The following is a 27,822-nucleotide window of genomic DNA, read 5'->3' on the forward strand; positions in this document are numbered from 1 at the left end:
GATATGAAGGGGTTCTTAAAATGGACTTGTATGCCTAAACTCTTCATAGGGCCTACACAAGGAGTGAGTATTACTTACTAATTCTTTCTATTCCTATTAAAAGATGTTAAACAGAACACGGTAACAGTCAGTCACGTAAATATATATGTCAGCAAATAATACCAATGTTTATTTAGAAAATCCTTGCATGTTTGCATCATTCCATAATTGCTGTTCATCAAATAACTACGTTACTTACCAGCTGTTTGTGTTTCAGTACTGTTCATGTTAATGAGTCCTGAAAATTTTTCTTCTTCCTCCTTCAGTTTATATCCAAGCCTTCTTACCGAGTCTATGCTTCCACTGCATTCACCTAGCAGTTTCATCTGTGTTAACAAACAAAATATCCCTTTTCAATATGCAGTGTACAGGACCAATTGTATGGGCAGTATGAATTACAATGCAAATTTGAGAAATTTCCAAAAGTATAAGTATGAAGAAAAAAATCTATTATTATAAAAATCTGTGCTGATCCTACAAAAAAAGTACATGGAGACAATAAAGGCTTAAAGCTTAAGTTAAGACTAAACAGAAATAACACAGTGCCATTATGCCAAATCGATCTAGATGTCTTAGGTGCCATCTTTTCTGCATTTTAAGACACTATGGGAAAGACGCTAGAAGACCAATAAAGAAAATTAACCTAAATGTAGAAATACTACTATGCATCCAAGCAGCTAATTTTTAAATTCTGTCTGTAATAAAATTACTTGAGTGGCTTAGAGAGAGATTTATCTTCCAGAAAACCTCTCTGAGAAAGCTTTTTAATCAGGGATTCCATACATGCAACCTTGTTTCTATGTTGCATGTTTATAATTCATTAACAACACTGTGCCTGAAGCTATAAAACCTGCTTTTAAAAGCAGAGGAAATTCAAACAAGGGTATCATCACTAGATGGATAAAAGCATGTGTGAGAAAGTACTTCTTGACATCTCCAACAATGTAATAGGAAAATAAATTCCTGAGAGTCATGTTCCTCTAATCTTATACTATTGTGAACACACTAATAACATAAACAACGATAGCATGTGATTAAGGGTAGCAAGCATATGAGTGAGTCTGGGAAGCAGTTGCAGCTAATTGCTCTGTTGAAGCAGCTGTATTTCCTTCAATGGCAAAGCTAAGATAAGCTTGAAATGCATTTTTGACTGGGGCTCCAAAACACACGCACATATCCTTTGTAAGTGGAATCCAGTTCTGGTCCTGTGGGTGTCTTGCTACGGATGATGTTTTCTGTTTGCTGTATTTGGAAGCGACTGGTGTCCAAGGCCTTGTCCAGCTGTCGGATATGTGCTTCCAGGGCACCTGGTTCACCTGTATCACAACCAAAAAAGAGTGACTGTCACCCCAATTTTTCCAAAGATTTTTTTTCCTTACCCAGGCAGAATTGATATTAGGAATACTATTTAGATTAGAGAGTAAAGGAGAAATGTGGCAGCAGCAGTATGAGTGCTACAATGTCAAGGGTAAGTGGTAACTAGTTACATTAGTGTTAGCAACCTTCAGCAGATGATGCCAATGAACAAGCTTGCCATAAGCATACTAGAGAAGAGTCCACAGTTTAAAGCAGGCTTGCAAATTATTCTGAAGTGACTTTTCCCCCACATTGAATGCCTTGCCTTTTTTTAAAGAGAAAGTTCTCAGCAAAGCATACGCTAACTTCACTGATTTTGGAAAACATCTTTTTCCCTTTCAAACACTGTCAAATAAAACCCTCTAACCCAAATCTCCATTTGTATGATCTAAATCCATATAAAAATTTGGTATCTTCATTTCTGTTTGTATTATTCCTCTCCACTAAAAAGCAGCAGAATTTGGATCTCCATAAAAGGATCCTATTTATATACAATTTTAAAGACTAGAAGCGGCTTACAAATGCTAAGTGAGACTGTTATAATCATTGTCAAAATCCATAGATGACTGGACATCTTGGAGGCCCACAGCAAGTAGTCAATGACTGATTTGGGCAACCACAGTAAGCAGCAAAATTCACAGTATTTTTCCAATTAGGTACTTGAGAAAGATCATGCTTAACATATCTGCAAGATGGTATTACTCACTCAAGCTATTGGGAACCTATAACAATGTTTCTGAAGCAGGACTAACTTGTATTTTCCTTATAGAGGTCAGCTGAATTCTGTGATAAAAATTAGCTACAGAAAATTCTAATGTGAAGCAGGCTGCAGCCTAGAGGACCACATGAGATCCTTCTTATGCATATTCTATCATTATGCCTGATTTCCATCTGTTTACAAAGACAGTTCAAATTCATTCATAAAGACACAATTAAAAACAGGATAGAGAAGGAGAGCCTTCTGTCCAACTAATTACAGGAAATGGTGCCTCTTGGATGAATAATCTTTTTTCATATAGAACACCCCAAATGGACAGGACAAAGTGCTCAACACTGCTTTTTGCTCATTACTTTAAAAATTTTCACAGGTCAGAAAATGAAACATTTTTTCTGTAAGTACTGCTATTACTGCTGTTAAGGGTATTACTTATCAATATAATTAATCAATAATATTATTTCACTAATTTGGGGAGTAAATAAAAATGGGTGGTGAACCTGAGGCTTGTGTCACAGACACTAAGATTTTAAATGTTTGTTGTTTGCAATGAAGTCATTATTTTAGAAGAGGAAAACCTTGAAATCATGAGAAAAGGTATTTCAAATGCATCTAATTCCTCCAAGAGAGTCATCTAACAAATGAGACAGTAGGTTATCTTGTGCAATGAGAAAGTAATTTTCCAATATATGAGACTAAGATAAAGAAAGTACCTCTACTTGACATTTTGATCACATGAAACAACAACTAACCGAAAAGTTTATATCTGCATGATAATCCAAGATGTGGCTGTGTTAAAAAAAAAAAAAAAGCAAACCTGAAAAATTAGGTATTGCTCTATACCTTTTCCTTCTGCCTTTAGATGTAACCATGTATTAGTCCAGTTGATGGACACCAGAGAAAAAAGACCAATCAGATCAGTTTAGTTTACTTAGCCAAGGTGGCAAGGCTAATACTTCAGACATCATTTCATCCATGCCCCTAATGATACCTTTAAGTGTAGTAGTAAAGCAGGAGGATACTTCTAAGTTAGGATGCCAATGCTGCCATGTAAGAAATATATTTCTTGTAAGCTGTGAAAAGATAGCAGATGCTAAGAGAAGAGAAAGAAGTTAGGCTTGTGCACCATGGTATTTGCATCTGGCTATGCTTAGTCTTTTATGATGCCTACCAGAGATATTTTTGAGGGCGTTTTCTGTGAGGGTTACATAGGCCTCAAGAGTTTCAGGGATCTCTACATCTGAAAAAATAAAAGCACAATCTGAATTGATGGCTCAGCAATGGCTGTCTCCTTACAGCAGGAGTCCTTTTCATGAGATGGATTATATAAATGGTTCCAATAGCAAACATTCTCTCTGGAGAAGAAAAAGATGAAGACTGAAACACAGGGAGCCTGCTACAAAGTCTCTTAATATAATCCAGGAAAACCTGACTCTTTTCAGAGCAATGACCTGGAAAGCAAAAGACAGCCACAAGATCAGAGTAAAAGACACTGATATGTCTTATCCCACAACTAGCTCCATTTGGGCACTTTCACTTGTTAAGATTTATTACACAAAGCACAAACACTTAGAAAGGATTTCCAACTTCAGTGGAGAGCAAGACCCAAGATCCCACCTCAGACTAAACACTCATTTGCTGGAGTCTTGCCTGCATAAGGACTGAGTTAGGATTTATTTAAACGCTTGATGATTTTCTCTGTGGGTCTCTCCCACAGCATTTCTTCATTACTTTGTTCTGCACTTGTTGCCATATCCAGTATAGTTTCTTCTAGTCAGAGTAACTTAGGACACAGGGCTGTTAAGGACGACATATCCCAGCTGGCAGGCCTCACACACAGATACACAGCCAATTCCCTGCCATATCATGTACGCCTTTGCCATTTTCCAAGGCTGTCGTCATCCAGGAATGTCCATCACTGTCTCTAAGGCCAGAGGGCCACTGAGATCACTTAGGAAACACTATTTAAAGTCACCAGGGGCTATTTAAAGTACTTTTCCATGAGAATCTTGGCCACACAATCACACATGTAACATTTCCCTTTTTTTTTACTCAGAGAAAACAAAGCACACGGTCTGCCACCATACCTGCTATGCCAGCTGCTCCTCTCAGGTAGAAGTCTTTTTCTTGTCCTCCATCTTCTTCAGAGTGCAGTGCCCGTGAAACAGCTGTCTCCAGGTCCCTGCTAAGGTCGTAGTCATGATCCCACTCCAGGGGGATGGAGTCCACGCTTGCAGGGGTATCTCGCCCCGATCGCTCACTCCTCAGGGGCTGGGAAAGAGGCAGCGAAAGGTTGGAAGAGGGGTGCGGGGAGAGAACGCTGTCCGCAGATTTGTCATGCCAGCGTATGTCAGAGAGATCTGCTGATTCATCCAGATCCGCCTCTCTGTCAGAGAGGTCGTGCTCGTCATCTGTTAGCTAGAAGCATAATGCAAACAGAAGCAATCAATGAAACGTGCAAAGGCACTGCACGGTCAGCCTGGGACACTGAAATAAAGTAGCATTAGGTGACAGCCACACTGGGGGAGGTTTTCGTTTTGCATCCTTTTGCACTTTCCTTTCGTTGTTTTTAAGGTGTACTAAAAAACCAAAACAACAAAGAAGATCAAAGTGCCAGCTCATTTAATTACTTGAGGCACCATAAAGTCTCACATAAGGTAAGTATCTCCAGACTTTTACTGATGTTACTTCAATGCAAATACTAAGTTAGAAAAACATCTGGAATCAATTAACAGAAAGCATAAGTGATCTTTATCATGAGCACTGCTCTCACTATGCTATTTCATATTTTGAAACCCCTGGATTTTGCTCCTTTCATTCAGCAGAACCTGAGCTACCAAAAATTGTTTTCCTTCCACTTTCTCCTTTTGTTTCCCTTTTCTACTTTTGAGCTTGTGTTCAATTCTGGAGACAAATTTCTGTCTCTTCTGATGAGAAAAATAATTTTATCTTTTTTTTTTTTTAAAAAAAACTTCACTAAGCTGCCAATCAAACTATCTGACAGTGCAGGGAGATGTTCTTATGACCAGTACCACAGTGCTACCCCCATGAATAAAGTTCTATAAATCTCCAATTTGCATGGATTTTCATGGTGATTTACAGAAATTCCAGATCTCGTCAGTTTGCTCTCTGAGCAGGACACAAACAGCATGTAATGAAGGGAGACAGATGGTCAGGGTTGCAACAAAATTTAACCACAGGACTTTCGGAAAGTTACGCAGGCTTCATTTCAACATCTTTCCTCATTCTCACATTTGTAAAATGGCAACAAACCAGACAAGTAAAAACATATGTAAATATACACACAGGAAGGCGGATAAGTTTCTTGTGATAGCGCTCCACACGACCGAAGACCTCTTGGCAGTAACGATGCAGCTCATCTAGTTCTTCTTCAATCACAGCTGCATCCAGGGGCTCGCTTTTCTCAATGAGTTGCTCACCTTGCACAATTATCTGCTCAATTTTGCTGTTGTTCAGTGAAATTTCTTGCTGGAAAGCCTGTGTAAAAGAAAAGCCCATGCTTTATCAACAAAATCAACATGACAACAAGCTGGGTAATTAAGGATGCAGGTCTCTGGAGTTCTACAGAAAGAATGGTGTGGGTAACAAACAGGGATTGTGCTAAATATTCTTGTCATGAGCAACAATGAGCAATTAAATTAAATTTAGCATTCCACAGTCTTTCAAGCCAAAACCAGTGATACGTCCTGGTTTACCAGCTCATTCCTCACTTGTTGAATTTGGAAAGAAAGCTCTTCTCTAAAACAAGCCATGCTAATGACCAAATGTCTAGAACAAACACAGATGCTAAACCTAGCACAGTGGAATTTTGGATAATGTGACTTTTAGTATTGTTCTCTCCAGATAAGGAGTTTTCTGATGCAAAAATGGTTGAAAAATGTATTTATTATTAGATATTAGCAATAATGGAGACTTTACATAAATAATTTTTATTAGCACTTCCTATTTTGATGAGGGAAAGTACACTATCACAGCTGGGGTTTTATTTTTATGTTTTTCACGCCTCAAATATCTTATATTTTGACAGAAAAGTACATACTGTAATCTGACATGACCCATAACTGTTGAGGTTGAAGTCTCAGCCTGCAAGTAAAGGAACCATATCATGCTGCATTTCTGCATAATGTTTCTTAAAATTGTTTTCCCACCATGCATGGGTTTTTTTCCCCTTCTTTCATCCCTCCTTCTGTAACTACTCAATCACTCTTTACCTTAAGTTGCTTTATCTTTGCTTGGACATCACACTCTGAGAAATGCTCGATGTTGGTCAGCTGCAGGTCCATCTCTGTTAGCCATACCAGGATGCTGTCACGTGCTGTTTCAAACTCCTCCCGCTGGCCAATAAAATGCTGGAGGGTGGAAAATTGAGTGGCGTGAAATGACCAACAACATGAAAATCCCCAGCAATAGTGGGGAAATGACTTTCATCCACATCAAACCCAATTTAAACTCAGTACACCTTCTTTCACTTCCTATGTGCTTTCCAAGGTTCCCTTTTCAGTAACACCATCTAGACCTGCAATCAGCAGACCTATGAAAGTTATCTGTGCGGAAGGTGGTGGTTGATGTCACCAAGCATTTGCCTACAGCCTATACTTTGGTTCCTTTGGACTAAGTGAACTGATAAGCTTCCTTCCTCTTCCAAAGGCAGAAATCTCCTCAAAAACACTGTGCAAACGCATTAAACTGAAAGCTTCTGAAGCACCCTTGATTCATAACTAGAGTAGTGAAATTGAAGTCTTAAAAATGGAAGAATACTTTTAGCCTGCGCAGGATGGAGGTGACTCGCTTTTGTAAGTTGTCCCATCTCTGGTTCCCCTCATGAACCATCTGCTTGAGGCTGCCATCGGAGTCAGTGCGGTTCTCCCGGGCCAGGCGCCGATACTGCTTATTGATCAGCTCCAGCTGAGTCAGGCTTTCATGCACTTGTCTCTGGAAAGCCTAAAGCAGTATGAACAAAAGACACCTTTAGACTTTTAGATTACTGAAATCAGGATACTTATATAGATCTCTGGCCTTATTTTGACCCTACTTCTGCACTTGGACTTATGTAAGCCAATAAATTCCACTAACTGGAGACATCTCTATACCCCATTGAGATACTGCCTTCTGATTAAAAAAAGCAAAACCAAAAACCAAAAAAAAAAAAAAACAACCAACCAAAACCCTCCAAAAAACAAACAAAAAATTTTTTAAAACTGACATGGTTCACTGAATGAGAATTGCAACACGAATATCCATTACAAAGGCAAAATGAGTACCAAAAAAAAGTCTTCTTTCTACGGAATTATATGCTTTCATATTTGAGAACAGAAGTACAAACAGTGAACATGAAACTCTTCTTTAAAAAAAAAAGGAACAGAAATACAAGATTCCTGTGGCTTCACTGGATTTCTTTTCACATATTGAATTTGCTGAAATGCAAACATTGAAGAGATTTGAGCAATTGTTTATTCTGAAACATGGTACTGAATGAGACATCTCTTTATACTTAGTACACTGGTGTACAAGTAAGTTTTGCCTTAAAATACTTGCACAAAAGAAAATGTCACAAATATCCATGCCAACTTATGTCTAGGCAAATGTTTGCACCACGTACTTTTAGTGCTTGCTCTGCTGTTACAAGAGACACAGAGACACAGCTGAGGTGCACGAGTGACCTAGTCCATGGGTTTTACGTTGTGACTAGCAGTCATGAAACTTGGAGAAAGCACCTTGCAGAGAAATGACTGAATTAATACTACTACTACTACTACTACTACTACTACTACTAAAAACAACAACAATAAATGAATATTCTTTCAAAAATCTACTTGTTTTTCTCTTGCCACATCAGTGAAATAGAAAAGCAATCAAAGGAAGACTTAAAAACCTAGATTACACCAGCTCTCTTTTGAATACAAGTAGGGTTTGGATCCCACTGTAGTTCTACAAACTTGCTTTCTGATATTCCTCACAATAAAACAGTCAATCTCTTCCAAAACTAGACATTTCCCTTAATAAAGACTGTAGAAGTAGGATAGGTAACATAGTTCTGTACAGAAATTTTAATAAAACAGGTGAGTTTTCTGTGTAAAAATATATACATTTCATATTGCACCATTTAAAGCTAAAAATGAAAAAAGCACATTTCTGCTGTAATACCGGCGAAGAAAGTAAAGAAACTGGTTGCAAAAAAGATCACAATCTGTAGAGTCCTCTCAGTATAATTATTCTCTTCACTGAATGGCTATCAAATTGGGTACGGGACAACCAAAAAGGAGCAAATGGGCTTGCACCTATGAAATGACCAGTAGAACTGAATTAATTTAAAATTGCACAAGTATTCCTATATTAGAGGCACAAATATGACTGTATTTACTAGGATCATGAAATCTAAAAGCATGCAGTTGTTGTTTCACCTGTTACCAAGCCTTCTCCAGCAAAGTAACAGCTGTTTATTTGCCTTCCATTTTTTCCTCTCAGCTACACAAGAATTCATCTGTTGCATTCCTTCCTGTAACCTCTCTTCGTTTCTCCATAAACTACTGGAGAGGAAGGAGTTTAGTTTTGTACATTGAAGTCAGTGAGAGCCATCTCTGACCTCGGTGCTCAGGAACTGCAAGGTTCTTATACGGTCTGATGAGCTCTTTTTGTTGTGTGTTCTTGTTTTGTTTTAATTAAAGTGCAGATATGGAGAAGAAAAAAAAATAGAAAAACTGTACAGTTAAAGCAGAAACCTGCTTCTGTCAGTATTTGTAGGTGGCCAACTTAATAATGAATTCACAGTAAAGCTGCTGAATTCCACTGAATTTGAATACCTCAAAAAAAGAAAAGAAAAAAAAAGAAAGAAAAAGGAGAAAGAACCAAACTATAGGGAAAGCAGGCTTTTGGAAAGGCTACACTGTTCGCATTGCATCTTTTTCCGGCTGACACTCTACAGGCAGTAAAAAATCCACAAGTCTGCTGCAGAGGAAAGGTCACCAAAACAGCTGAAGTTCAATGAAACAGACTTTGGACAAAGTCAATTCAGCTGTAAAAATCAAAGAGTCAACATACTTTTGGTACTGCTTCTCATACATAGACTTACTAAAGAAGAGATTTAAATCCTGATCACTGAATAAAGGGACAATGGGAAAGAGGTCTGAAGCAGAGTGCTCGTGTCCAGGAAGCAAATGTTTTTATAGTATGGCAATCTACCTGGCCATAATGAAGTCTGGCATAATGAAGTCTGTTTAAAATCAAAACCCGGCCAGTACATTCATAAATGTGAGTGTCAATTACAGAACTCAGCGCTTCACAGTTTAGGCTTTTGATTTAACTTCTAAACCAAAATCTATTAACTGGTCTTAGATATTGTTTAAAATGTGCATTTCTTCTTCACAGCAAATACTTTACAGTGTCTGATTGTTTACTGAATTGCCTAAATAATTTGTTCTTTCTTCTCTCTCATCTTGACATACTCTTTGCAAATATTAGTCCAAGCAAAAGATTTTCCCCCGTGACTCACCAGACGATGTGCGTGTGTGCCTTACACACAGCTTTACAATCCCTTGGAACTATGAGACAAATCCTCGCATCTCAGTAAACACAATGGAATCATGTAACAAGCTACTAAGCACTGACCAAAGGGACAGCTTGTCAGTTTTGAAGCATGCTTAGCTTTTTTAAATCACAAGGGACACCATGTGGACATATAACAAAATTTGCATGAATATGAATTTCAGGTATAAGGATCTAAAGGGGGGATATTCTGCATAATTTGATAGAGTTCAGAGGGCTGGCTTCAGAGAGTTATGGAAAGAAGAGGGGTGATAAAATCAAAGCCAAAGCTAAAGCATGCAGCATGCATTTGAAGAGGCATTTGGTGAAGGGAGACTTAGGAAGGCTCTGGAACACCTACTGACTGGACATATTAAAAAGATGCAGAAATAAAAAAGGTGAAGAATCTAGCTTTGCTGAACAAACAGTGGAGGGAGAGTGGATTGATTTATTAGCATTTCCAGTGGCCACCTTCCACTGTCTTTCTATCTTAGGAACCTGCCACTGAAGACAGCTACAAAATCATCAACTCCATTTTATTAGTACAGCATCTCTGCTGAGTAACTTGGTTATGGGAAGGAAGAACACTAGCTGGCTGCTGCAATGTGATCAGCAGGTATTGAATTTCAACCACTATAAATCACCTCAAATTTCTTCAGTTCTTCCTTAGCAACAGTGTAAAGCACACCAGAGGAGCTTGGGAAAGCAGCTGTCCTCTCAGAGACTTTTAGCCACTCTTCAAATCTAGAGTAGTCATCCAAAAATTTTTGCCATAGTCTCCAGGTCTCTTCAATTCTGCAACAGATAACGGAAAATTAGAGAATGCTTGGACTCATGGCCAGTTGACCTACAGAACTTTAACCAGTCATCTGCAACAGCAAACTAGCACTGCACCAGACAGTAACTGACTAATAATCTAACTCAGCCAGCCAGACTGATAAACAGACCACAGGGAAGGCTGGCTCATTCCAGACTGAGCTAGAATAAGATGAAGACTTTTTTTTTTAATGCATCTAATTTTGGAATCAGTATAAAAAAAAGTTTTAAGTTTGTAATAGGAGCTCTAAAAAGCTAGCCACACGCTAAATAACTTCTGAAATCCAGTGCCAGTGACATCAGTAAAATTGCTGTTTAATACAAATAACTGTTTCTAGTACAATAAAGATCCTAAATACTGATATCTCAGTTAACTTACAAGTACAAATCTACTAAAGCATAATGTGTACATTCTAAGAAAGTAAAATAGAGTTCCATGCATAGTTCCACATTAAGTTAAAATAGTTCTGAATTTATTTATTGGACACAAAGGTATGAAAGCCCATGTATGTTCAAGACAGACTATGTTGAAGATAGAACTTATAAATGTAGTTTTAAGTAGAACTTGTAACATAGAACCGTACTTACAGATATATACAATTCAAGAATTTCCATGGCAATAGTATAAAATTACTTAAAGATATGAATCTATGATACAGAGCAGCAAAACCTAACAGCAATAAATGTTTTGCATAAAATAAACAAAAAACCTTACTAAATACATTAAGAATATCCCACAAAATGAAAGACCATAGAAAGTTCAATTCAGCATTTTGAAATGTCAAGTTCTTCCTAGAGTAGTTTCTATGACTGTACAAGCATGACAGAAATAAGTTTCATAACTGAAAAAGTTAAAGAAAATACCTTCATAAATACAAGATTTTAAACCTGTAAACATGTCTTATTACTAGTTGGCACACAGTACACAGCATTGCCCCAATCTAGCCTACATCATTAGCGCTGTTGAAATCACCAAACTATCCTATGTGGGAATAGAAAACAGTGAATCTTCTGGATATGATGGGCATGCAGCCTACAGATGGTCTAAGCATGTGCTGTTACTCAGACTACACCCAAGAATCCTGGGTGCTTTGGCCCTCACTTGCTCAGCACAGCTAAGGAGGACACGTGAAGCATTTCCATATGAGTGCTCATTCCCAAAATTCTTCCCACTAAACAAAATCAGATATAAGAGAAACTGCTGAGGAACACTGGGTACATGTAAACTCTAATACCTGGAATAACATTCCACCCATTCAATAACTAGTTTCCCATCAATCTCAGTAGTTCCTGTGTAAATTTAAGCATTACAACCTCCCTTTTAGGTCATGTCTTCTAAATCTCCTGGAGTCACTGCAATCATCTAAACTTTCTTGTTTCCATCTCATCATTTCTATGAAGCATGGGAAATAAAACATTTATCAAAGGACTTGTGAATGAAATTTGATGATTGTTATCTGTACTTTGTATAAAGGCATATGCAACCCAAAATTTCATTTTTTTCATAGAAGCATAGCAGCTAATGGCTTCTACTCAGCATATGATCTTTTTCTGACCCTTACACTCTTTTATTCAGTACTACAACCATATAATATACACCCCATCCTGTATTTCTTCCTGTGGAAGGAAATACTAATCTGTAGGCATTTTAGACTTACTTAAGCCGCCTTTCCATTGACATTGCACAAATATTCCTCCACCTTCTGTCCAGATTGCGTGTAGCCTGCTGGATAGAGTCACACTCGGCTTCTGTGGCACAAGCATCACAGTCATGAAGCAGTACTTCACACAGATTGAGAACAGATGCCACACCAGTGCTGTGCTTCTCTATGTCCCTCTGAAGTTCCTGCAGGTGAAGAAATTGGTTCTTAAGAGAAACTGCAAAACATGCATCCATGCAAATGTATGTATCTTCCACTTATTTAAAAAAAGAAAAAAGCTTGCAAACAGAAGAAAAACATCCAGTAAATACCAATTAAGAGAGTGCACCTGCACAGGTGGTGATGCAATGTTATCAATGAGGCCAGGAGAACCTGGCAGCATGCACAGCTCTCCCAGGGACTATGAACACCAAACCATTACCTGGATCAAACTGCCAGAGCTCTGCATGCTCAGCTGAGCATATTTCACACACACTTAATCAACATCACCAATAAACAGTAGAATTATTCTCAGCCCTTTCCCATTATCACAGAGAATGTAAAGCAGAAGTTAGTAAGAGAAGTGCAACAAGGAAATATGTTCTTATGTACTGCAAGGGTTTGGCGGAGGGACCCTTCACGAACGTACTGTTCCCCAGGTGAGACAGCTGCTAAGTTGGTATGTCTGACACAGAGATTGGTGGCAGCACATATTGAACAGTGCATGTGTAGGAGATTTTTCTTCCTTCAAGTTTCCAGCTCTATAGCATTTTCATTGGAAATGGAAAATTTCAGACACCTAAAGAAAATGCACTCACACTGTTTTAGCACTTATTATATGTCATCAGTATTATTTTTTCTGTTGGTTTCTGGGTTCCAATGGCTTGTCCTACACTGATGATAATGCTTCATCTGTAAGTAATATTTCACCTTCAGTTTTTATCTCCAGATTCAAGTTAAGACAAACCACAAAAGTAAATGGCTGTTGCTGTTGGATTAGTGCAATGAAAAGAAACTCTGCTTGACTTTTGCCTACATTTGTAATAAATCACCAATTACATGGAAAAATCAGTATGGACAATAACAAAGCCAAGACAACCCAATTCCAAAAGTGACAGAGAAATACTAATGTAACTACATCAAAAAGTTCTATATTGCATCTAGAATACCAGGTTAAGTTCTGACTCAGATGAAGAAAGGAGCCAACAGGACAATTAGAGATGTGGAGGTTTACTTAGGAGAATGTGGCAGCTTGAGGATGAGTAGAGATAAACTGCTCTATAATTTTGCTATTGAAGTAAACTATGACATGCAAAGGGAAATACAGTGTCAACATACTGTGTCTATACACATTTAAGGTCTAACTAGAGGAACTTTTCTTACAGCTAGCAACATGATCTGAAAATGTCTTCCAGCAGGAAATGAGATCTAAATGTCAAATTAAAAAAACTCAGGAAATTTGAAATAGAGCAAGGTTGACCTACATCAACCATTTGTTTTGGTTGTTTGTAATAACTGGGGTTTCACTGTTTCATCTTCTCATCTAGAATGTTATTTTGTAAACATCTACTTGAGAACATTGAGTGGAAAATCACAATCTTTTCTTCCTCAGGAACAGTCCTTTCACTTCACTTGCCTGAAAAATACTTTCATTGTGATGTCAAAGTGCATATTTTTCTATCTGCCCTGAAATATTATAGAAGGGCAGACACTATAATCAGATGCAATACTTTATGAAACACACACTCCAGACAGCTATGAGACTTGAGGTCAAGTAAGCTCAATCTCCTTTCAAATGTTTTGGAGTAAACCAGTAGTGAGAACTGTGAGTCCTGAGCATTCTTAAGAATTAAACTTTTTTTATTCATCTACAGAACATTTCCACAAGCAATGTCTAGATTATTTTTTCTCCATAGACTAATACTTATTTCCCAGATTTTAAAATTTTCTATGTTTATTAGACAACATTAAGCCTTTGGGTTAGTTCACAAAGGAGCATCACTTTTATGCACTGCTGTCACCCATATACAACCTTTTTTTTATGTAATTTGGCCAGAAGCAAATATCATTTTTTCACATTTCAACTGGTAGCAGATTGAGAAAATAAACAAACAAGTAATCCTTTAAACGGAGTTCATTACCCTAGGAAAATACTGCATTGAAGTTACCCTACCTTCCCAGGGATATCCAGACTCAACTGTATTTTTATTTCACTAGAGACCAGCAATCTGGAAAGCTGATGCGTGGCTGAAGTAGATGCTGAGAAGTAGATAATGGAGTTTCATAAATTGAATTTGTCCCTCCTCTTTCACAACATAATATTTTTAATCTAATTTTGCATATGAACAACTGGAAAGATAACATGACCTCAGTGGAATATCAAACATGGAAAAGAACAGAGAGTCACTAACAGAAGACACAGGGGACAAAATACTTGCGAAGGTAGCCTTCTGAGGTGTTGTGGATAGTGATATAGCCTCCAACTAATAAAAATACCAGTTGCCATGCATTGAAAGTGGGTAGGTTTTTAAAATTAATATTATTATAACCATGTCTTGTATTGCTATCATGTCAAATCATCACCATGTTTCCACACATGTCATCCTCCCATGGTAAGATTCACCTCTATTTCTCCCCTTCAGAGTTCAAATTAAACCACTCTCACTTCTACAGAACATCACTGCATGCTGCCACCACAAGGAGACAGAGAAAGGCAGAGATATACCAGTCTCTGTGCCCAAGATAAATCCCGTAAGAAGTGGTTGTAAAAAACTATGGGATGTCTGCATAGGGATTCTAGTAAATAATCTCAACTATCTACTTTGTTGATAGCAAAGTAGCAAAAAAATGTTTAGCCCTTCCCAACACTTTATCGTCTCAGGAACACCATTCATTAGTGATGTTTCTGTGTTATAAATTATTATCCCTATGTAAATTCCATATAAGAATATTAATAAGTAATTCTGAAAAGAAATCTAACAAATCAGTTGAGGAGCTGGCAAAATCTCTGAAGGAGTTCTTGGCTCAGTTCCACGCTCAGCTTTAAGGAGCAAAATGCCCATTTTTACTCTTCATAAATTATCCACAAAATATCCCATCTTTCCTCTTCTCACGCATTTCTTTCTCCTCTGGAGAAAGGACCCAGGAGAGCATCTAACTCATCTAACTCAGTGGGCACCAGAAAGGTATTTTTGCCAATAAATAACCAACAGGAACACAAAGGACAACAGTTCTCTCCAGCAACATGCTTCTAGGCAAAACTGCACTGGGCAGAGAAGTGGAACAGGAAGGAAAAAGTACAGTAAATCATCTTAGAAGTAACATTAGTTTCAATGCCAAAAACTGGCTGACTTCACATTTTTCTACATATTTTAATCTAGCACTGCATAAAGGCTTTGTGTAGTATAAACCACCCAATTTTAACTTCACGTCTATAGCTCATGCATCTTTGCGTGCAAAGTGACTCAAACAAGCTGCAAAATAAAACTGAGTTAGAAAGGTTGCTAAAAATAGTAATTTTCAAGCATTTGCAAAATTTGCAAGGTCTAATAGGTGTCAGTTTTGCCTCTGGGAACAGACAACTCAAACAAACAAAAACCACAAGCCCAAAAGGAAAACAATTGCAATAACTCGTTCAGGTTACATCTCTTGATGCCTTACCTTTCTTGGAAATGTCAACCAGCTCCTGGAGGATTCGATGTCAAGGCCAGCAGAAGGCTCTATAAGTGACACAGTAAGTACCACTTGCCTTGATATTTAAGCATTTTGCCTTATGCCCTCTCAGCTGAACTGGGTATGGGCAGTCCAAGGACACACTAAGTTGGCTCTCCCCATGTCACTGTTCACCTGATAAGTGTGTTGTATTTTACCTGCTGTTCATTCAGCTTCCTTTGTATCTCCTCAGAGTCACAAGTTTCATAGACGATAGGTTTGGACAGCTCTGATTCAATGTGGGCAAGCCAAGATCTCAGGCTGCTCATGTTTTTATCCAGCTGCTGCACTGCAACAAGGGTTTCCTTCAACTTCTTTACCCTGTAAAGAAAAAGAAATGGCAGTACTAAGTACACCCTGAAGAAAATTTTTCACGGTATGCGTTGCAGGAAGTTTCCAGAGAAACTTCACTTAGATGGCAAGTTCTGTTGTAAAGTCTTCCTTTATTATGTAACAGAAGTATATTACATGTGCATGAAGTCTGCACTCATAGCTGCTGGTTGAGAAATACTGGGCGCTTACTAATGCCACACAACATTTCCAAAGCTTCTGTACCTTAATCAGTTGACTTTAGTATTTGTTAAGAAAAGTTTTCTGTTTTTTTTTTTTTTTTTAAAGAGCTCACACACATCAAACCCAAAACAATCTAAGCAATTTAGTTGTGTATTTGACTAATACATGACAACTGTTCTTAGAGTACAAATAACTTATCCATGTACTGGTGAGGGAGTGCATTAAGTGAACAGGCCTTTTTCACACCCATGAAAACACTGAAGTATGTATCACAAAAGGTTTGGGTTGGAAGGGATCTTTAAAAGTCATCCAGTCCACCTGGTCTGCAATGAGCAGGGACATCTTCAGCTAGATCAGGTTGTTTAGAGCCCTATCCAGCCTAAACCCTGAACATTCCTAGGGATAGGGCACCATCTGGGCAACCTCTCTGGGCAACCTGTTCCAGGGTGAAGACTTGTCCTCGAATAAATAAGTTTCAGAGCAAGAAGCCCAGCTGAGAACTTGGGGAGAATTCTTGAATCCCAAGGGCTGCTTTAAGTTGGTGTTATCGGACTATTTCAGGTTTAAACAGATTAAATTGGAATGGAACTGCACAGTGATTCCTAACTAGTATTTTTCTTGGAATCCTGACCCTGGAAGATCAATGACCAGGAAAAACTATAGATTTCCATTTGTTTGTTTGTGGTTTTTTTGTTTTTTGAATCAAGAGAGCATTAAGCTTAGAGAGTGAATAAATTCAACTAAACTTTCATCCTATCTCAATAATTTTTCCTTCGATCTGTTTGAACTGCAAAATTGTCCTTCAGTAATTCTCTCTTTCCTATCCCCATGTTTCATAGCATACATTATTAGTGGATTCTGATTTTTTTTCTAAGCTCTTTTTCCCTGTTTGTGTGGTACCAAAACCAATCTTGAGTAATGTTCCCTTTTATGCTCCTACTGCTCTTCTACTTAAGTGTTTCAATATCAGAAAGGTTTAAAAGATGTGTGCAGTTGGGAATAGATTGACTAAACTGGGTTGAAAAATACAAGATTGCCAGATTTGTTAAAGACACAAAATGCCATCTGACCATCCTATAATTCAAAATAAGCAATTCACATTTTTTTCCACAATACTAACCAGCAAATTTATCAAGTGTTTCCATACTGAAAGTCGTAGTTGAAGCTGACCATAAGGAGACTCACAGAAATATTAATGTCATCTTAAAAAAAAGGTTAAATCATTCCAATTTTCATCTCTTTATAGCCCTCTCGTTAGCTCACAGATGGTTAAACTGTGGTTTTTTATTGCTAAAACCCCTTAAGAACAGTTCAAATACAGCTTCCTTGCCAGAGTCTCATGACCAACCGCTGTAGGGTTGTGATCTGAAAAAAAAACCCCACCTGGTACCTGGAAAAAAATATGGGCAATCTGAAAATCTGTCCACAATGGGACTGAAGTCAACACAATTATGCTGAAAGACTGCCTCAGTCCCCATCATGAGGCTATCTCAAAACACAGCTATGTATTTAGGCTTGAGGAGACAGCAGGAGAACACCCACTGTCTGAGGGCACCATCTCCTTGTCACCTATGGTTCGACATACAGCGTTTTGTGGGTTTGAACCAATGGGAACAATGAGTCATGTCAGTCCTGTGGAGAAGCAGTGTCACTTGATCACCTGCAAGACCAAACTGTGGACCAGGATTTTTTTGTTTGCAATTGCGTGCTACTCTAATCTCTGTGCTGGATTTTCATTTACATTTTGCCTGCAACAACTATAAAGGGTCCATCACTTAGAAAGTGCCCTCTGCCTCAGGCAAACTTCACAGGAGTACATCCCTGCCTGAGCATAAAAAATAGCCTGGGCCAACTACCACTATTTTCAGTCACATGATCTAAGATGCTCCAGAGAAAGAAAGAAAAACAGCATGACATACCAAACCCAAACCCTACAACTTCCTTCCTGTCCCCCCACTACATCTACCTCTAACACTGCTCTTTTTTGTTGTACTGAGTTTAACACAACAGGTTCTTTGCCCCTGGTACAAATAGAAACAAATAAACAAGTGCTTACTGGAGTCTGCTGGGATTACTTTTATTTTGACTGAACTGCAATACAGTGTTGTGTCTCCAGCTACTCTGAAAACATCTGCGATCAAATAATAGATGCAGTCCGTCATGTCTGAGAGCTTTCCTTCTGAACTTCAGCAAGCAAAGTTGCCTGTGCTCTAAAAGCTCTGCTTAAGAGACAAAGGTCAAATTCTAGATCAAGCATGTGGGATCCCTAGCCAAGACGTTTTGAGATTGCATTTGCAAGATTATGTTTAAAATGTTAATTATTCCAATAATCATTTCATGCTTCTGTTGCAGCACTAGGCAGCACAGTAACTGCACGTGCTCCTGGGAAAGACTTGGTATAACTTCTCTCCTTCATAAAGAAAATTCTGCACTGAAATCAATGGGTTGGAACCATTACACAGTTGGCTTAAAGGTTTTTTTTTTTCATAAAACACACTCCCCAGTCTTGTTACATTTTAAAAATACCTAAGACTCTCAGAAAGGAAAATACTGCAGAATTCAATTGTTTTTATGGTTTACTGATGAAAAATTGTCTAACAATTTGAATGGGCTTATGATACTTATTTTTCCATGTTCCACTTAATGTGCCTCAATTTCCCCAAGAAAGCAATAACTTTAGATTGTCTATTAATAATGTCTATTATTCTGCATTAGGCAAAGCCAGTGGGAGAAAAACTTGGAGCTAAAATTAAGCACAGATACATTTAATTCAACTAGCCCTAAAGTGGAAAGCCTTAGATTCCACTTAAATCTAAACAGGAACAATCCTGTAAGTACATACAAATGCATCATATAGAAGTCATAGCTACTGCATTAGTCATTTAGACAGCTGCTTACTAATATTAAACTTTAAAAGCAGCATGAAAAAACTCAGAACATGCTGGCTAAGTCTGTACAATAGATAGCAGAAAGCAGAAAAGGTGTTTTTTAAAACAAATACCTACTTGGAATAGAAGACAAGTTTTAAGAAACACTCTTTGAAATAGTGAAAAATGTTGCACTATTAAAATCAGCTTTGAAAAGATCAGTTTAAAAATAATCTTTTTCTGAGTAAAACCAAATTTATTTTCCAAAGCACAATAGTACTGTGCAGTAGGACACCAGTAAAGCCAGTTGTAGTTACCACTCCAATCAGTTTGCTCTTTCAAAGACTGCATTTCTAGAATTCTCAACAACAGCTAAATTTCTAGAAGATAATGTGAAAAGGGAAAAAGAGAAGCTGAATTAAAAATCCAAGATGATGTAGGCTGAGTTCAAGTATTACATGCAGTTACAAAACAGTTGTTAATATGAACAGACAGACAGGCTTTGTTAAGTTAAGTCTGAAGTACTTTCTTTACAGCTTCTTTCCTTCTCTGCCTTTTGCTTGCAGTCATACCCCTTTGATGACACAAACACCAAGTAGACAGTCTGTTTATTCTCATTTGTGTACATGCTCTCATATTTAAAAACAGCAGTAAAATCAGTCCACAGTTTCTCTCAGACAGCTAAGAGATTTTACTAGTTCTAAGTTTCCATCACTATCAAAAAATTATTCCAGGATCCAAAGGTACTAGCTGTAAAACAAAGTATGCTGTTACCACTGTCAACTGCTTTTAAACTGAGCAGAAAACAGTAATTTCTAGCTACAGTACTGATCTCTACATATCAATATTTCAGTTAGTTTTCCAGCAAGCCAAAACTTCAGAAAGAATAGTATCAATCAAAAGCAAACAAAAATAGCTGCCTGCCTTGTGATATCACAGTTACAGTCTGGGAGGTCTGAATCCATACTGCTGTCCTCCGCCATCCTCACAGCATGCAAGTCTTCCACCACAACCATGAAATTTTCCAGTATTAAAAAGAAGAACTTCCACTCCCAAAGCCTGCAAACACTGTTCTTTTGGCGGGGGGAGGCAAGGGGACACACTTTGCTGGGGAGTACTGTACAGAAAATGTTTCACAGCAAACAAATGTTACCAGCCGTTGCTTGATAACATGACACTGGATGGTGACAAGTGGTCATGTTTCTAAATAAAACCTGCATTCATCAACATGTGCCAGATTTGATCTCCAGGAATGTGGACTGTGAGTGGTAAGGGAAAGGATGAAAACACTCACAAAGCCTTCTTTGCAAAGCCTGAGCAGTTGCAGCAGTAGCACTGTCTCCCAGCTGTAAACAACGGCAACTTTTTTTCAGGAGGCTGACATATCAGAAAAATTAATCTGAAAGGATTCAATGTTCTAGAAGGGAACAAACAGAAGTCTCTGATGCAGAGACATAACTACCTTTCTGCAGCTGTCACTTCTGTAGTTACAGACCTCCTCTGAATGGAGGGGCAATTAAAAGGAATGGGCAAGGGAACAGAATGTGACAGACAGAAAGAAAGAAAGAATGCAGGAAAGCAAGCAAGCAAGAAAGCAAGGAAGAAAGCAAGATGCTTTTACAGGTGACTGGAGAAGTTTCACCACACAGTATAAAAATCAACAGGTAAAGATTCAGACTGGACATGTATTACCATAATATATTACTGAAGCATTTTCACACAGCACTTGCTATTACTTCACAGCTCTAGGAAACAAACCACTGAGAAAAATGCTCCAGGCAAGAGATTACTGTAGCACTGCAGAAAAGTCTGCAGGCTCTAATAATTTATTAATACTGTCAGGCATCCAGAATGTGAAAAGATGTACTTTCTTCTCAATATGAGGACAACTAATCTGCCTTTACTAGATGAATGAAGCCAAAACCATGTTATATGATACATTCTAAATTCCAAAATATCTTAACAGGAACATATGTCAATATATAAGAACATATTCTAAAGGGCCTCTGGGGCCTTCTAAAAATTATCTTGGGGGATGCCAACCCTTTTGTCCATTTGCAATTAGACATCAATACAAGCATTTTGTACATACATTAATTAATCAACAACTTGGGTTTTATTGATTTCCAGCCTAAGATACAGCTGAACTAGCTTTTCATAGCCTAGTTTCACACCTTTCCACAATTTATTTCCAAACATCAGCTAATTTGCAGAGTATTTTTCACTTCAGTGAGCACTGAAATGTAAAGATTTATATGTTTAATTGCATACAATAATGTTGAGCATGCCAGTTGAGAAGGGTAAGCTGAAATGATCGGGAAATAAAAGTAAATAATATTTTACATACATTAGTTTAGAACTAGGACTTGACACTTCATGATAACAGAATGAGAGGGCTTAAGTGTGTAACATTGCATCTTATGTCTGCCAACCCATGAGTGATAAAAAATCCTAAACATTCACCTCTCCTATAGTGGGGACTAATCTGTAATACTAAATAGACAAGATAGATAATTTAAAGATGTGTTTTGCAATTTCTGAATGCAATCCTCTTTTGATAGAAACTTCCTGAAGGTATTATCTGAACATTTCCCTGAGTAAGCATTTGAAAAGACTAACATAAAAATATATCAAATATACTTCAAGTTCAACAACTTGTATCACATCCTCTGAAACCAAGCAGGCTCCTTGATGGTAATGCAACACTTCCTGACTTAATTGTTCTGTAAGAAATATATGGTGCTCATTACTTTAAAATGAACTACTACTATTAAAGGAGCTGGAGCCACTGGAATGCTTCTGTTTACATAAAATTTACTGCTTCCATGCTAACAGATTTCAGAGCAAGAATGCAGTAAAACCATCTGAAAAAAGAACACACAAAAAAAGACGATGAAACTAAACAAACCCTTTTGCTGCTAACAGGACTAAAGTATTACTAATGCATATGTTCTTACATCAAAGAAATGTGAATTATAAAGTATATGAGCTATTTATGCAATTCACGAAGTGCAAAATTCTGAGAAAATTGTTGCTGGTAATGAAAGAGAGGCTGTAGCACAGCTCAACAGAAAGTGTTGAAACAAATAAATAATTTTCTTTACATATCAAACAACAATCCTGTATTTTTTTAAGTTCTGAAAATTGCTGTTACACTTTTGAGCTTGGATAAAAAGAGCCTTTAAGCCCAGTGTGCATACATCTACCTGCAGTTACTTTTCTCCATCTGTGAAAAAAATGATCTGGGAGGAAACCTAAGACTTACTTTTGGACCAGCTCTTCTTGAAATCCCAAGCTACAAAGGCACTGTTTTGATTCCTCTGTCAAGAAATTTCTAGAAAAAACTACATTTGCATCCAGTTTTAAGCACCATGTAGAGTAAGATGCTTCTAGAGGAAGGCTCACTAAACCTGATTGCAACTGATCCTATATTGTAGAAACGTTGAACTGTTAAGTTTGGAAAGGAGCTTTAAGATTAAGTCCAACTGTTAATCTTCCACCATCACCATAGTATCATAATGAAGCTTTTAAATGACTCTTCTTGAAGAAATGTTGTCCTGTACCATAAAGTAAAACAGGAAAGTGATTTTCACAGAAATGTGTTGATGTTTAAGAATGAATTTATTTCAGAATGTATGATGAAAAGGCAGACAATAAAGGATTTTAAATGCATGACACCCAGCATATTAATTTGTCCCACTTAAAACTTAGAAACAAAACAACTGTCTTACCTGGCTGCAATAAGATCTAGAAGATGCTGCCACCTGTCATTGATCTTGCCAAGTTTGTACTCAATCTCTGATGCCTTACTCTCATGGCTGGCTTTAGCAAGTCTCTCTCCCATTTGCTGAAGCTGGATTTTGTTTTTCTGGGCTACAGCAATTTCCTCTTGATAATCCTAGACAGTAAAGAGCAACCAGAAGACAAGGTACTTATTCTAAATATACTGTACTCTGCACTACTAAAGAAATGGTGCAAAAATATAAGTGAATGTTGTTTTTTCAGTTGATTGGTACAGTGGAGTGACCACCTCATATATTTGATGGATAAACAAAAACAACTACCAGAAGAATGAAAAAAACCACCCAACACAAACCAAAACACAATGCTTTCTATAAATATGTCTGCTATAGTTTAACTCATTACAGGCAATTCTGATTGGACACTTAATAAAGCACTCAGACGCCTCTGACTTTGCATTCACTTAATTTTCTGTCATTCTGGGAGGTCCTGTCTCAAGACAGACAGGAAAAGTCTGCATAACGAGAGAACATAAACACCGAAACACATCAGGGTAAGGAAAAGCCTTAATTTCAGCTCATTCACAAACAAGTAAACAGTTAAATAAGAGTATGTAAGTGTACACTGTACCTTTTTAAGTTTCTCAATCATTTCTTCTATGAGGATGTCACCATTTTGAGACACCTTACTTTCCATTTGCGTCAGCCATTCACAGAGCTCCTTGTTCTTCTCACTGAAGACAGCCCACTCGTTCAGTCTCTCGCTAACTTGTTGTCGACGCAAGGAGACCTTAAACCATTTACAAAGAGTAAATGAAACCAAAACAGTAAATACATTTAAAACATGCTTAAAACACTTTGTGCCTCAATGTGAGTTCCTCTAGCCTTGAAAAAGTGTTGCAACCACTTACTTGCCATTAAAACAAACTGGAGTTGTACAGCAAAAATTTGTGTGAATGTGAGTTCAGGGGTAAGCACTGATCTCAGATTTCCTGTCAGCTACATCCTATGCACAGAGAGAGGCACCCAAGCATTAAGCTCAGCAGTCTGTCAATATCTGGTTTCATAATGTCTATAACCTGAAATTTTCATTAGAAGATAAAACCAGTATTACAATTCTTGCTCACTTACAACATTTTATAAAATATATTAGTTTATTTTTAGTCTAAGAGATTGAATTAGAAAGAAAATTAAAAATTCTTCACCAAAGCATAAAAAAAAAAAGATGCAGACATAGTACAGGCCAAAGTCCAAAAGTCTGTGTAATTTGTGCACGAGCACATGAGTACAAACCTAAATCCAAGACACACTGTAGTTTGCAAAAGTAATTTTTTACTTGAGTACCAATATACTCATTTCATAGACAACTGTCTCCTGTGGATAGGCATGACACCTCGAGAGATTCCAAAACACTGAGGTGTGCCTTGACAGGAAAGATTAGGCATGACACATCAAACAAGCAAATGCTGCAGTTAATACAGAAGGAAGGAAAACACTGATGTGTTTAAGAAACAGCTGTAACTGTGGTACCATCTCAGAATGCAAACAGTAACAGACCAAGATGGACACTGAAATCAAAATAGCAGCACAGACTGAGCAGCAAAGTCATCTCTGCAGTTTCAGATACTGGTACAACTACTTACTTCCTCTCCACTGTGATCTGGGTTATTTCTGACTTTATATCACAATTCCAGCTGAAAAGGTGAAGCTCTTTCACAAATGAAAGTGACATGCTTTTTAACTACTGTGTTAGGTTCAACAGGGGCATACACGTGATCTTGCATTTCCTGTTTGCGGTTCTGAACTTGATGACAGCTTTCCGGAAATAAGCAGCAGTTGAACGAAGGCTTGCACTAGGTTACATCCTGAAACACTCAGCATGCTCAAAACTAAGATAAAACTTCCTTACTTGGCTCCTTCTTCCACCATAAACATACATGCAGCGACTGTATCATAATTTAGATGTATCTACATTGGTTCATTCAAATGCAACTAACTCAAAACTTGATCTGTGCTGGTAACTGTGAAGCATTTTTCCTACTTTGGGGGTGTTTTTGAAACCTTCACAGATAGTTTACAAGAGGTAACTATTTCAAGTTAGCCCCACTGTATCTGGACTGCAATCTCTACTGAACTACAGAAATGACATCAGGATAATCTGAAAAGCTGGGTAAGGAAGACTCCACTGCCTGGAGTGCAAATCAGAGGTCAGAAGCACACTAATAGTGTGATGTGCCTGACAAAACTAAACAATACTCCTCAGCTCATTTTGGAGGCAAGAAAGTTACCCTCAGACTAAAAGAAATGCAGACACCAAGGTCTGAAGAAGGCGACGCTATCAGTAGAACTGAAGGTACAATCAAGCAATGTTGAGTGGGGAGGGGACATCCTTTCCAAGCACAGATCTTCCACCAAAGCAAAGTGTAACTGTTATTATTTCCGTGGTTTTTTCCCAGCCAGCCATGCCAAGTCCCACAGCTCACAGTGTGATTTTTTTTTGTTGATTTTTCACGGCTGTTTAAATATGACCTCACAGCCATTATAAAGTTCAAGAGATCTAGAAACACTAGCAGTAACTAAAGGAGTATTTCAGTGAATGTCTCTCCTGACTCAGAAAGAATTCACTTTTGAATTTAGGGATGTCTACATGGATCTTTTATAAAAGCTGCCACTTGGATTCAGTTTTTCTCCCAACACTTTTGTAGCCTGCATACTGCTCCCAACACTGCTCAGTGCTGTACTTGCCTGGTGGCACAGCTCCTCCCACTGCCTGTGCAGGAGTTCTATTCGCTCACTGAGGATTGAGATATCATCTGCACTGATATATACAGACAGGGTCTCCTTCAGCAGGGAGAGGTGTGCAAGGTCATCTGTCCATCCTTCAACAGCATTCTCTAACTCCTTAAAAGAAGAACACAAGGAAAAAGGACCAGTTTGATAACAAATAATAATTTGAGTATGCTGATGAAACAGACAAGCGGTGTTGCCCACTGATTTAAGTCATATCTGAGCAGACCCACCATGTCAAGCAGACTGTTTCAGCCCCATTTAAAAGAAAAAGAAAACATCAACTCCAAATGTACCAATATTTTCAGACTTATGATGGTATTATCTCCCCAGTACAGAATGATACATGATAAGAAGTTGCAAACTAAGGTACTACTCAACTCGCCAAAGTTCAAAGGTATCTGGGAAGTTCAAGTACTGGTTTGGACACTCTGTATTGAAAATATTTTCAAGTTGTATTCCACTTCTAAAATGCAAATAATATAGCCTAAAAGTGTTGTTTTAAATCCCCCATGGTCACTTCAGCTCAAATAAAAAAGCACTAAACAGGAAGTTTAGATACTATGAGTTTAAATTTGAGGTTAGAATTTCTATAATAAAAACACACAAATACACAGCCCTTCTACAGTATTTTTCAGACCCTGTTCTGGTATCCTTCCCTCAGATCTGCATTTACTCTGCAGGATTTGCATTATGGTGAGATCACTCTGGTATTATGGTGTCCATGTGTTATATGGATAGTTTCTTGCCTGGTTTGCATAGTCAGTAATATGAAGCCAATTAACAACAGAAGAGGTGGCAAAGAAGAGATGACAATCAACAGAGAAAAAGTGCTTTACCTTGCAACGAATCTGTTCTGCATGCAACTCGTCATGGTGATCTGGCAATGGCTGAGAAAGCTTTTTTTTGAATGATCGTAGCTTCTCCAGGGAGTCTCCTATGCCCTTTTCACATTTCTCCCAGTCCTGAAAGCAGAATGTTTATTAGACTTCAGTTCTAATCTATGTTATACTTACATCAGTTGATTTGCCTAGAAATAACATGCCCTGAAATCTCCCTCTAAATGGTACTTCAAGTCTCAGATCTTGAGTCCTGTGTAGAACTGTGTTGAATTTTTTGTGTGTAGGTCTCTGTTAGTAGAAATACACAAGGTCTTCTGTTATTAATACGCTGTCTAGATCCAACTCCATCCTTTCAGGAAAGTCTCTCCCTGGCAAAATTAATTTTCCACTTCCTTTATTGAATGTCTGCACTACTATTCTTTGACAAGAGCTTCATTCAGGTGCATTAATCGCTGGGAAAAAAAAAGTGGGTGGGGAAACTGAAAATTTAGGGCAGACTGAAGTTTGTGTAGTATCTTCTTTAAATCAGGATTCTAGCAGCTACACCCTGCTTTAGTGCTTGTATACTTTCCAAAATTTTTTAATGTATCCAATGCAATCAAACCATGTCAAGTGACAGTATGGTTTTACCTGCCTCACCTGCTTGTTAAAGCCTTATAGTAAGATAGAAGGACCATAATAATGATAACCCAAAAAGAATGGCAGTTGTATGATACCAGAAAATACAAAACTTGTACTGAAACTTGCATTGTATTGAAACGAAGTCTTCTGTTTCAAGATATTCTCCTTCTACCACTGCCTTTGTACTTCTCTCCTTCCTTTTCTCCCAATCTATGCCAGTATTTCATGATCATCTTGAGGAAGAACTACCCATATCAAATAATATGGGTGACATATAGCGTGACAATAGTCTGGCATGTTCTTAACACTCTTGCCCTGCTCCAGCACGGGGTCCCTCCCATAGGAGAGAATCCTCCATGAACTTCTCCATGAGTACTTTCTACAGGCTGCAGTTCCTCACAAACTGCTCTAGAGAGACTCCCTTCCACGGATTCCTTCCAGACCCCCAGGAACAGACTGCTCCAACAAGGGTCTGGCACGGGGTCAGAGGTTCTGCCAGCAAAACTGTTCTAGTGTGGGCTTTCCATGGGGTCACAGCTTCCTTTGGGTATCCACTTGCTCTGGTCCGCCCATGGGCTGCAGGTGCATCTCTGATTCCCTATGGACCTCCATGGGCTGTGGGTGGATATCTGC

The 27,822-nt window shown here is 38.1% G+C and overlaps 1 protein-coding gene across 1 annotated transcript in view; it reads right to left on the reverse strand.

The window, feature by feature from the left end:
- Positions 1 to 27,822, reverse strand: part of SYNE1 (spectrin repeat containing nuclear envelope protein 1) — a 246,498-nt gene that overhangs the window by 13,908 nt on the left and 204,768 nt on the right. The window contains exons 128-141 of the mRNA XM_017739429.1: positions 26,566 to 26,691; positions 25,685 to 25,840; positions 23,571 to 23,729; positions 22,931 to 23,097; positions 15,978 to 16,140; positions 12,127 to 12,314; positions 10,297 to 10,447; positions 6,890 to 7,072; positions 6,343 to 6,480; positions 5,417 to 5,608; positions 4,198 to 4,528; positions 3,282 to 3,350; positions 1,213 to 1,355; positions 239 to 365 (exon numbers count right to left, since the gene is read on the reverse strand). Coding sequence (XP_017594918.1) covers positions 239 to 365; positions 1,213 to 1,355; positions 3,282 to 3,350; positions 4,198 to 4,528; positions 5,417 to 5,608; positions 6,343 to 6,480; positions 6,890 to 7,072; positions 10,297 to 10,447; positions 12,127 to 12,314; positions 15,978 to 16,140; positions 22,931 to 23,097; positions 23,571 to 23,729; positions 25,685 to 25,840; positions 26,566 to 26,691 — 2,293 coding nt within the window. The remainder of the gene's footprint in view (positions 1 to 238; positions 366 to 1,212; positions 1,356 to 3,281; positions 3,351 to 4,197; positions 4,529 to 5,416; positions 5,609 to 6,342; positions 6,481 to 6,889; positions 7,073 to 10,296; positions 10,448 to 12,126; positions 12,315 to 15,977; positions 16,141 to 22,930; positions 23,098 to 23,570; positions 23,730 to 25,684; positions 25,841 to 26,565; positions 26,692 to 27,822) is intronic.

This window comes from Corvus brachyrhynchos, unplaced genomic scaffold (assembly GCF_000691975.1).
Source record: "Corvus brachyrhynchos isolate BGI_N302 unplaced genomic scaffold, ASM69197v1 scaffold14, whole genome shotgun sequence".
Taxonomy (NCBI): domain Eukaryota; kingdom Metazoa; phylum Chordata; class Aves; order Passeriformes; family Corvidae; genus Corvus; species Corvus brachyrhynchos.